General features: G+C 55.1%; 2 protein-coding genes across 5 annotated transcripts; one reads left to right on the forward strand and one right to left on the reverse strand.

Moving 5' to 3' along the window:
- Positions 1–604: 604 nt before the first annotated feature.
- Positions 605–3,315, forward strand: COPS6 (COP9 signalosome subunit 6). 2 transcript variants are annotated; one of them, XM_047837375.1, is made up of 10 exons: positions 605–728; positions 958–1,083; positions 1,294–1,425; positions 1,756–1,844; positions 1,940–2,002; positions 2,339–2,386; positions 2,465–2,579; positions 2,672–2,764; positions 2,846–2,946; positions 3,058–3,315. In XM_047837375.1, exons 1-10 carry the CDS (start codon positions 605–607, stop codon positions 3,196–3,198), a joined length of 1,032 nt encoding a protein of 343 aa, XP_047693331.1. In that variant the 3' UTR covers positions 3,199–3,315. The 2 variants fall into 2 exon arrangements, with proteins under 2 accessions (XP_047693331.1, XP_047693332.1); XM_047837376.1 differs by having other exon boundaries at positions 665–728; positions 961–1,083.
- Positions 3,316–3,981: 666 nt separating this feature from the next.
- On the reverse strand, positions 3,982–11,348 carry MCM7 (minichromosome maintenance complex component 7). Of its 3 annotated transcripts, none has more exons than XM_047837364.1 (15): positions 11,197–11,348; positions 9,951–10,030; positions 9,515–9,679; positions 9,221–9,345; positions 8,965–9,145; positions 8,532–8,669; positions 8,072–8,221; positions 7,769–7,883; positions 7,550–7,681; positions 7,227–7,310; positions 6,559–6,952; positions 6,173–6,256; positions 5,393–5,561; positions 4,521–4,630; positions 3,982–4,349 (listed from the first exon to the last, which is right to left on the reverse strand). In XM_047837364.1, the coding sequence occupies exons 1-15, from the start codon at positions 11,225–11,227 to the stop codon at positions 4,148–4,150; spliced, it is 2,160 nt and encodes a 719-aa protein (XP_047693320.1). In that variant the 5' UTR covers positions 11,228–11,348; the 3' UTR covers positions 3,982–4,147. The 3 variants fall into 3 exon arrangements, with proteins under 3 accessions (XP_047693320.1, XP_047693321.1, XP_047693322.1); XM_047837365.1 differs by lacking the exon at positions 11,197–11,348 and adding an exon at positions 10,636–10,708; XM_047837366.1 differs by lacking the exon at positions 11,197–11,348 and adding an exon at positions 10,312–10,572.
- Positions 11,349–11,417: the final 69 nt, after the last annotated feature.

Here is an 11,417-nt window from a genome sequence, read left to right on the forward strand (position 1 = left end):
CTTTAAAAAAATGCTGGGAATGTTCCTAGCATGGTAGGTAATATGGTATGTGGAAGGAGAAAAGATTGGACATACAGATGAAGCCACTCGCAAACAGGCTCCACCTCAAATTATTCATTCACTGGAAAAGCTGTTTAGGTGCCTGTGTCAGGCACTATGTTGGTCACAGAGGTTACAGTGAGGAATGTGACAGAGGTCCTTATGTGGGAATGTGTGGGCGAGTGAAGGGAACTGACGTGAGAGCCAATGTGGCTGAAGCACGGGGCCCAAGTGGTAAAGTAGAGGACAGTGCCATCTGGAAGGCAGGGACCGGATCATGCAGGGCCTTGCATGCAGTGGTTAGGGGCTTGGATTTTACTCTGAGGGCAGTAACATGATTTTTCATTCATTCTGCAACAGCCTTAGGAACTAGGCTTTATCCCAATTTTACTGATGAGGAAGGTAAGGTTGGAAAGGGACAGGTTTAGGTAATTTGCTCAAAACTCAGCCGCAGCTGCACGGGAGAGGCCAGACCAGAGTCATTGAAAGTCCCGTGGGCTCGGGTTTTTCCGGCCCCGAGGGCCGCCAGTCCCGCCCCGCCCGTCGAGGCCCTGCGCCCCTGAGCATGCGCCGCTGGCCTACGGAAGCCGGGAGGGAGGGGGCGGGGCCGAGGCGGGCGGGCGCGGGGAAAATGGCGGCGGCGGCGAACGGGACTGGAGGGAGCAGCGGGATGGAGGTGGATGCAGCAGGTAACGGGCCTCGCTGGGGCGGCCTCTGGTGACGCCTCTCGGGGAGCGACAAGCCCCCCGCCCCCCGTACTCCATGGAGGAGTCAGGGGGCGGGACGGCGATACCTATCCCTGGGCTGCTAACCTGCGGGAGGGATGTATGGCTCCGGCTCTGCCGTCTCCCGCTCCCAGCTCTGAGGCAGAACGTGCGGCCCGGACTCTCAGTTGCTCTCCTTTTCCTCCACCCTCAGTAGTTCCCAGCGTGATGGCCTCCGGCGTGACGGGGAGCGTCTCAGTCGCTCTTCATCCCCTCGTCATTCTCAACATTTCAGACCATTGGATTCGTATGCGCTCCCAGGAGGGGCGGCCTATGCAGGGTGCGTCTTGGACGTAATTCTCCAACCTCCTTTCCTTGGTCACCTCCCCCCAAATAGGGGTCTTTGCCCCTTCCTTTGCTGGGGCCGGTTCCCCCTCCCCCAAGTCACCGTGTCCCCAGCATCTGGTTTACACTGACCTCGACCCTTGGGCTATAATGATTAGGGACGGATTCCTAACCCTCACCTCTTACGTGTCGTTCCCTCCCCCAGTGATTGGGGCTCTGATCGGGAAACAGGAGGGCCGAAATATCGAGGTGATGAACTCCTTTGAGCTGCTGTCCCACACCGTGGAAGAGAAGATTATCATTGACAAGGAGTATTACTACACCAAGGAGGAGCAGTGTGAGAGGGGAATAGACCTGGGGGAGGGCAGTGGGAGTAAGAAACGCAGGCGAGTGGGGAAGATAGAATGCGTTGGGAAGAAGTGGGGGGGGGGGGGGCGGGGAGGGGGGAGTAAGGAGAGTAGCTGAAAAGATCTCAGAAGAAGAACACATTTAGGTATTCCCCCAAAGTAAAGGATGAGAGAAGATAGAAGGGGTTAATTATTGTGAATTTTCTTGTGAATTGAGCCAGGATTTGAGCAGGGAGGGGAGAAGCTGATGAAGAATATACCAGGAGCTTCCAATTAGAAGGGTGGTTTAAAGAAATACACTGTGCCCTGGCTCTTCCCAGTCAAACAGGTGTTCAAGGAGCTGGAGTTTCTGGGTTGGTATACCACCGGGGGGCCGCCTGACCCCTCTGACATCCACGTCCATAAGCAGGTAACATGCTCACGCGCGCGTGCTGGGGCAGAGCATGAGGGTGAGGGGAAGAAAGATGGGCGTTTAACACGTGTGTCCACTGCCCCCTCTTCCAGGTGTGCGAGATAATCGAGAGCCCTCTCTTTCTTAAGTTGAACCCTATGACCAAACACACAGATGTGAGTAATACTGATCCCGAGCTCCCTGTGTCCTGCTTGTCGATCACTGTGCCTATTTTTTTTATCCTCCTCCTCTGTTCTCTGTACATCTGTTGGGTTAAGTCTTCACTTGGGGTGAACTCTCCCGCTTACCAGCTGTGTGACTTTGGGTTAGTCTTTTAACCGCAACTGTTTTTTTGCCTCACGTGGAAGATGAGGATAATCCCTACATCAGTGGGTCCTCGGGAAGATTAGATGAGAACATCTGTGGAAGAGCTCGGCCTGGCTTTTGGCATATAGTGGAAGCTCGGGTGTGCTTGATGTCGATAAGAGCTGTTCTCCATTGCTTCCTTACAGCTTCCCGTCAGTGTTTTTGAGTCTGTCATCGATATAATCAATGGAGAGGTAATGCCCGACCCTTTAACCCTCAAGACATTGCTCCTGGCCTTTTTCTGCTTCTCACTGTCCCTTGGCACTCCGCAGGCCACAATGCTGTTTGCTGAGCTGACCTACACTCTGGCCACAGAGGAAGCTGAACGCATCGGTGTAGACCACGTAGCCCGAATGACAGCCACAGGCAGCGGGGAGAACTCCACTGGTAATGAAGGCTGGAAGAGCTCCTTCAGCAGTTGGGGTGGAAACTGTTGCCATGTGCTTTTTCAACCTTGGCCTCTCCCCATCTCCCTGCAGTGGCTGAACACCTGATAGCGCAACACAGTGCCATCAAGATGCTGCACAGCCGGGTCAAGCTCATCTTGGAATACGTCAAGGCCTCTGAAGCAGGTAGGACAGATGAACCGCTTTTCCTCTCCCTCTCGGGGAAGTGACCGCATCCACATTAATGCAGTCTTTCTGTGCCTTTAGGGGAGGTCCCCTTTAATCATGAGATCCTGCGGGAGGCCTATGCTCTGTGTCACTGCCTTCCAGTGCTCAGCACAGACAAGTTCAAGACAGACTTCTACGATGTGAGTATAAAACCGAGGGTGGGTGGGGAGGTGGGGCTGATGGATGTAACTTCTGCACGTGGGAAGTGAACTCAGCTGTTCCCTGGGCAACCAGTTTTCTGTTCCTCTCAGCAATGTAACGACGTGGGGCTCATGGCCTACCTCGGCACCATCACCAAAACGTGCAACACCATGAACCAGTTTGTGAACAAGTTCAACGTCCTCTATGATCGACAAGGCATTGGCAGGCGGATGCGGGGGCTCTTCTTCTGAGGGTGCTTGAAGGGACGATGCACAGGTTGGACAGTGGTCCCACAGGGGAGGGGTGTTACACTCCCTTTAGAGAAACCTCTGTCAATAATAAAAGGGGAGCAGCCCCTCAGCACCCCTTCCGATGGCTCTGTCCTCTCTGTTGGGCCCCACGCTGGTTTCTCAACTTGGATCTTAAAAGGAGGCCCTTAGTTCCAGCCTTGCTCGGGCAGGACATCCTGCGGGGATTGGGAGCTCACTGCCACTTGAGGTGACCCCTCGTCCAGTCAGGTGGATCACATCTATACTGAGCCAAAGGCTGCCTGCTCCCACTTCAGCCATCTGTGTTCTCTTTAAGGTTTCTCTGGGACAGCAGTGCATATAGACCAACCTCTAAACTTGACCAATGACTGCTCCCCAAAGCTAAGTGAATTTAAGTCTTTTTCACAAAGGAGCAGGGGTATTGAGCAGGTTTCTAGGAAGGACAACCTGAAAGCTTTGACCCCATGGACACAGTTTACTGCTGAGAGGGAGAGGTTTCTCACTGCTGTTTACTGAATGCTGATCACACAGATGTCTACACCTGACCTGTAGTACCTCAACCCTAAGAGGCAGAGGTTCCAGTGCCCATACTTCACACACTTTCTCAACCTTGGCACGTTCCTGTCTATAACCCCCAGAATTTACAGTCTGGGAAGCACCAAGGAACATCAGTGTGGGCAGGCGTAATGGGTGCTTTACACAGTAAATTCACAGAGTGAACAAGATAGGAATCGAGGAAACTCATGATACCTCGTATGAACAGAATACAGCAACCTACACATGCTTTATTAGCAAAAAGAATAAAACAAGTGCAGCTCAGGAGAAAAGAGGTCCCTCCTCTCCCTGCAAAGGCATCATCAGACCGTTCCAGGAAGGGGTGGGTCGGCACACGGGACGCAGAGTGGACCCCAGGGTCTCAAGCTGGTTGGAATCAAACAAAAGTGATCCGGGTCCGGGCAGTATTAACCTGCCAGACGTTTAACTCCTCATACTCATCTAGAGCCGCCTGGAACTGGGCAGGTGTGAAGCCACGGGAGATGCAGCGCTGCTCCGCTTCTGAAAACCGGACACTTCGGCCCTCTGAGACCAACTCCCGGACCGTGGCAAATATCACATCTGCCGGTCTCTGGGTCCTGAAGGGAACAGCATGGCTGTGTAAGGTCAGAGTACAAACAACAGGCAGCACGTCGGGAACACAGGCCAGTGGTACAACTCCAAAGCCAACGTCACGTACGTGTGGATGCAGAAGCCATAAGGATGAGACGGTCAAGGTGACTCCTGATTTCGTTGTTTAAACCACTCACCTCGCCGTTTGCCCCTTGTCACCCAGAAGCGAGTCCTTGGACATCTCCATTAGCCGTATGGCTTCGTTCACATCTTCCTTCTCTACCATGTCCACCATCCGCAGCCGTGCCTGCGGGAAAGGGGGGGGGGGGGAGAGATGGAAACGGGAGGGGATGGAACTCGGGTCAGGGGACCCCCTCGCTCTAGCTTTCAGCAGGCAGCCCACAGGGCGTTGGCAGAGGCTCCCCCCCCACACCCCCCCAGCGTCCGCAGCACGGGGCCGGCACTGTCAGACCGAGACAAGTGCAATGCGCGGGCAGCGTCCAGCAATTGCCCAAGTCTCCGCCTCTCAACGCTGGCCAGTCCCGGGTTCAGCTGTCCTGTGCGGGAGACCAGACCCCGCTGAGCGCCCCCGGGCTCCCCACCACGACAGTGCTGACAGAGCACGGGGAGCTCGGCCAAGAAGGCAATGGCAGAGAGGTTGCGTCCCCGGGGCTCGGGAAGTGCTAGCTCAGCAGTAGGTCGGGTAATCACACTACCTGCACGAACAGCACTTTGGAGCCCCCAGGACTAAGGTCCAAGGTGTACGGACAGAAGTGCGGGTTTCTAGCAAGGATCCAGGACACAGGCAGTGAAGTGAACCCTGCCCGCCCTGCAGGGGGGCCGGAAGAGCGGGGAGCAGGCCTTTCCCTCCAGGGACGCCGTGCGTGCCCTGCTGGAGCAGCAAGTACCCACAGTGCGGTAGCACGCAGGACCGCTATCTGCACTGTCAGCACTTTAGCACCAGCAGGGCCTGAGTGGGAGGGAGGCGGCCGCGGGAGGAGCATGCTGCACGGGGTGCCCGGGCAGTCCAAGCGGACCACCCGCTGGCGGAGTGGGACCACGCACTCACCAGAGCAGTGGACAGCCGCAGGATCGCCAGTAGCGTCCGGGCGGAGGTGTAGGTGGCGTCCTTGCTGGCCCAAGCTTCCCGCCTCATCTCCACGTATGCGGCTGTGATGTAGTCCGCCAGAGACTCTGGCACTGTGGGCTGCTTCTCCCGGCACATGGCTATGTAGCGCCTACGGGAGAGAAGGTTCGCGGGAGAGGAGAGTTTGGCATTTAAGAAAATACTCTGGGGTGGGGAGCAGTTTTAAGCAGGAAGAACAAATTAACTTGAATGTCACGGATGGGTTTCTGTAAATGGCACGTTCCAAGTTATTTCTAATTTTCCGGGAAAAGGATCTTTATGCCAGTAAGACAGATCCACTTATAAGAGATGGTAAAGTACTTCCCCTGAACCTAAGACGTGACTAAAGGGAGCAGAAATACATTTCATTTACTTCAAGAGAAAAAAAGTGAAAGTGAAGGAGACGTTGGGGGATCATCAGGAGATCCACCCTGTGGAGAAAATGACAACATCAAGTCCACGGAGCAGCATCCAGCTCTGATCTGAACCTGCCTCAACCCTGAGATGGGCAGGTGGTGGGTGTGAAAGGTTCTGATGCTGGTTCTTCTTGTGAAGCCAGACCTGGGGTGCCTGGACCCCCTGTTCACAGACCCCACAGAGCAGAGCGAGTGGCAGTGAAAAATGACCCAGAACGGAAAGCTCTCCAGGAGACACAGATCAGCCCAAGATGCTGCCACACATGGCTATGGGTCAAGCACACTGGCCTTTCCACAGCTCTCCTACCTCATCAGCTTCATGTCCAGAGGTTCAAATTGGGCTGGCGGCTGGCGGCTGTGCTGGTGCACATACGTGATGTGCTGGGCCAACCTGGGAAGAGTGGAGGCAGCTAGAAACGTTCCTCTTGGGGCTACACATCCCACACCCTGTCTCTTGACCTGTGTGCCTTAGCTCCGCCATCTTCACAGTGCAGGAGGAAGGCTCTCCCAGGAAATCACCAGTGTTTCAGTCCCACCCCTCCATTTCCCTAAAGAACTGTGGACTAGTTCCTGCAGTAAGAGAGGAAGGCTCTGGAGTTTCCACAAGCAGGGAATCGGAGGGGGTTTCTGATGTCTTCTCTCTCCCTTCAGATCATTAGGGCATACGTGTCCTTGAATGTTGGATTCACTCACCGTAGGTCATTGTCTCGGTCAGGCCGGTCCTGGATCAGCCAGAGAAGGTCAAATCGGGAGAGCAGTGCAGCAGGAAGCTGTATGTTCTGCTCCAGGCTGCGGCGAGGGTTGTAGCGCCCATAGGCAGGATTGGCGGCAGCCAGGATGGAACAGCGGGCATTGAGCGTGGTGAGAATGCCGGCTTTGGCAATGGAGATGGTCTGCTGCTCCATGACCTCGTGGATGGCCGTGCGGTCGGCCTCAGCCATTTTGTCAAACTCGTCAATACAGCACACCCCCTGGTCAGCCAGCACGAGGGCCCCACCCTCCAAGGTCAGCTCTCCAGTCACGGAGTCCCTCAGCACAGCCGCCGTGAGCCCCACTCCTGAGGAGCCCCGGCCCGTGGTGTACTGGCCTAAATGGCAGGAACAGGAAAAAAACAGACACACTGAAGCAGAGAAAAAGAACAACGAAAGAAGCAAGAATAGGGCAGAAATGAGGCCTGCGCCAGGACCGCTCCACCTACCTGCCGGGTCCAGACCTTCCCGAGGCGGCTGAAGATCCGTGCAGCACCAGCTCCACACCCACCCACCTCCACCCCCCCTGCCCCCCCACCAAGGAGAAGCAGTGTGGTGGTCCCCCCTCCACCCCAGCTGGTACGGGAACTTCTCCTAGGGCCCAATACTCACTACGGGGCGCCAGGCGATCGATGTAAGACAGAAGCTGAGACTTGGCCACACCTGGATCCCCCATCAGGCAGATGTTGATGTTGCCTGGCAGGGAGGAAAGCCCCGGGTGAGGCTTGAGTGCAAGCTGCCCAACGACAGAGACCCGTACCTTTGAAATCTGCCCCGACACCCAGCATCCCTTCCCCTCCTCCCTCCCTGCGCCCAGGAGACCAAGCTACAGACTCTTACTCTGTGACACAGAGGTCACAGATCTGATCTGTGTCATGGGACAGCGGCTGACATCCTTCCTCCCTCCTGGCCGTCCCCCTTGTTTCCCTGCTTACCCCTGATCTTCATGCCCCGAGGAGACTGGTCCACCCCTCCCACCAGCAGGAGCAGCAGGGCCTTCTTCACGTCTTCATGCCCATAGATCTCCGGGGCGATGGAGGCAGCCAGCTTCTCATAGAAATCTTCCTCTGCACAGAAGTTTATACAGAACGTTGGGAGTGGGATGGGGGTGCTGGGAAGGAACCTCTGTTCCCAGGCTTCGTCAGGCCCCTAACCTGCAATTCGCCTCAGCTCCTCCCTGCTCAGCTCTCCGGCCGCAGACTCGTCATCCTCACTCTTGCTCATCTTCACGACCCGATGAGCTTCCACGTAAGTTTCTGAGAGGAGACCCTTGGGGAGGAGAATGCCAGGGTACGGATGAAGGCCCTTGAACTTGCCTGTTCACGTGACTCCCTCAGGAGTTCCTGACAAAACCCTGTGCTACTTTGCTGTTGACTGTTCTCCCTGCGGAGCAGTGAGGAGGGAGGGGACGAGAAGGAAAGAGGAAGTTTCCTCCTCCTTTCAAACCCCTCACTTACCTGCACCACCTGTCGGAACCCAGAGCGCAGGATCGGCAAGAAGATGCCAGTGACACTGACGTGGTCCCCAGGCTGGGCGATCCTCGTGTTCTCGCCTTCTACCAGCACTGTGATGCTACGGGGAATGTTCCCCACAGGCACTTGGTCACTCTACAAGGGAGAAGGCGCACAGGCGGGAGAAAGGGACACAAAGTTGATGAGGACCTCACCTTCCCTGCCCAGGCCTCCCACCTCCTGCTTCTCAGCCTCAGATGTGCCAACAGGAAAAGAGAGCCAGAGATCGTCTTTACCCCTTCTTTACTCCACCAGAAAGTTCCATTTAAACCTCCCTCCTGCTCTAAGGAACTTCTCGGTTTCAGCCTCTTTTGTTTTTCTTGCTTTCTTTCACTCTGTACGTGACTGCAGAATTCGAGTGGACACCCAGTCTCCACCTTCCCTGGGCCACATACCCCAAACTCACATGTTCCTGCATCTTTATCTCCTGGAATTTGATGAATTTGGAGCCACGTGTCTGCAGATATAGCCGTCCTCCTGAGCGGTTGGTCTGGCACTCCTGGCTGGGACACATGATCAAGGGCATGAAAGTAGGGGACTGGATCTGGGATATGAGAAAGGAAACACCAAGGGAAACCAGTCACATGAATCACACTTCCTCTTCGTGACACGTACCACAAACTGCTCAGAGTGCCTTGACCTATCCCAAGTCAGTAACCATAGGCACCAAGAACACAAAACGGATGGAAAGACCACTGGGTACCAAAAAGAGAATGAAAGATGAATATGCAATCCTGTCTCACAACCGACGCGATGACAGGTTCACACCGATAGACAAAATGAGTTCTTAGGGAAACAGCTAACAATAAATGTGTTCCTATTCTTTTCTCCACACATACCGGCTGGTAGGTCTCTGCCCCACACTGGTCACAAGTATAAGTGGCCACCACCATTCTGGGTTTGACTTCGGAGACACGAGTGACGATTCCACGCACAGTTACCAATTTCCCCACAGAGTCAGCCCGTACTTCCCGTATCACGCGAGGCTTGTTACTGCTTGGCCCTTGGAAGTACAGCTCACTAGGAGAAGAAAACAGTAGTTATTCAAGTCCCAGAGAACAAATTCCCACACCCTTCCCCACCGAGACCACTCACAATCTGCGCATGAGCTCAGGAGGGTACTGGTTCTGCGGGCTTCGGGCTGCCCCAGGGTCCCGGCTCCGCTGCTCCATCATCAACCGATGTTCAATGTAAACATCCAGGACGTCTTTATTAGTCACCTAAGGACAGAAAAAAATGAATGGCAGAACGAGGAAAAGGAAAGATCGTAAAGGGCACCAGGCAGAAATTAATTGCCCTATTTCTGCCAGCTCAAAAAACACCAGTATCTGAGAAACTTCCCAAAAGCAACCCCTGTTTCTCGCTTTGCATTTTCCTGCAACCACTCACCTCTCTCTCCTTGTACTGAGGAAGCAGCTCTTGCACAGCATCAGCAAAGAGCCTCGCGTAGCGCCTGGCATTCTCACAAATGGAGTCCACCAACTCAGGGTCGTCCTCTGCTACATCATCTAGGTCTATGTACATTGCCACTTGTTCCCGATGAGCCAGTCGAACCTGGGGTAAGGAAGAGACAACAGAGCCATGTTTACCATGCTCAGCAGTGCCCACCACCCACAGGAGAGAGGAACAAAGCAACACTTACTTCTTAGTCTCCAAACTTCTAAAACATCTTAATCATCGTGCATGTAGACTTAAATCCACTTACCAGACATTAGATAGAATGCTAAATGTGTCACTCACGTCTATGCTTGCTGAAACAAACCAGGCCCCCTCTTAAAAGCTCCTTGAGCCACCACCCATTTCCTCCACTTCATCTTAGACTCACCAATTGGTTCCCGTACTTGAATTGCTTCTTGCCAAATTCATCATCCTGGTAAAACTCTTGCAGGAACTTTTTAACCTTTTCTGTAAGGAAAATGTAAAATCATGATAATCTGTCTCAGATACTTTACCCAAGCTCCCTTGATGTGGATCTAAAGAACTCACTCTCTTTACAAAATATGTGAATTTGTCAGTTTACCTAAAAATCTAAGTAAGCCTACTTAATTCTTCCGGAGTAGGGCAGAACTCCTTTTAACAAGTCTGTTTTTATCTAGGGAAGAAGGGGCCCCTGGCAGTTAAGAACATTACCCCAAAACCTCCCCCGAGGGGAATTCCAGTTTCTGCCTTAAAAAAAATCTCAGTACCCTTTTCCAAAAGCTTCCCACACACTCAGATCTCAAGGTTCCCCACTTCTCTTCCATGCGCAAGATTCTCCCTTTCCTTTCGGCCTCCTAAATATCTCCACCAAGCCCGTCCTCCACCCCACCCCCTCTCCCGCCACTGCTTCCGCTCTTAGTAAACAAAGAAGCACATGGGCCCAGATGCAGCCGCCTCACAGCCCGGGATTCTTCCGCCAAGGCGGGATCCCGTCCGGCAATTGGCCTGCCTGTTCCGGGCCACTCCGTCCCACCCCACCACCTCCTTTCTTGGCCTCCCGCTAAACATCCCGATTCCAGGCACGCCCCCACCCTGAGCAGCTCTCTCCAAGGCCGCCGCGCGGAAGGACACTGTTTACACACGACACCCCCTTCAACAACGTCGCGCAACTTCCGCCCGCCTTCACTTCCGCTTGGAGGTTGGCCTGAAATGGCCAATAGCGGCGCTCAGCGGCCCGGGCCTGCCCGCCCTCGGGGCTTCGGCGCGTCTCCCGAGAACGCGGGCACTCCGAATGCCTACGGACGCAGACGGAAGCGGACCCGGGTGTCCATCCCTGCGGCGAAAGGCCCCTGCACAGGGTCTTCTGAGGTCCCGGTCTCTCCTGGGCGCGACTCTCCCCCTATGGAGCCCCGAGTCGGGCTGTCTGTCGCCCCCGACCCCCACTCCTTCCCCAGACACGATAACCGGCTCTTCTCCGAACTAGGAGGCTCGCGCGTCTCCCAGGCACCTTCTGCCTTGGCCCCGCCGCCTCCCGAACCTGCTTTTGGCCTCGCGCGCCAAGCCCAGCCCCCCAGGACTCCAGCCCACACAAACAGGTGTTGGCCGGGAGGCTTTCCGCGTAGGACGCTCCTCCCAGACTGGCATACCCTCACCTTTCTCGAGCACATAGTCCTTAACTGCCATCGCCCGTGTGGCAGCAGTTGGCAGGTTCAAAGATCTCACTCCCGGGACAGCAGAAAACGTACGCGCGGCGGGCTGCTGCAGACCAACCGAAATTGGCGCGAAACGTCGCCCCTCACGTGACCGGCGCCGCCGCGTGCGGGCCTATCAAAGAGGAGGCTCTTTGCCCCTCCCACTCACCGCCGGCCCCAGC

Source organism: Prionailurus viverrinus, chromosome E3 (assembly GCF_022837055.1).
Source record: "Prionailurus viverrinus isolate Anna chromosome E3, UM_Priviv_1.0, whole genome shotgun sequence".
NCBI classification, from domain to species: Eukaryota; Metazoa; Chordata; class Mammalia; order Carnivora; family Felidae; genus Prionailurus; species Prionailurus viverrinus.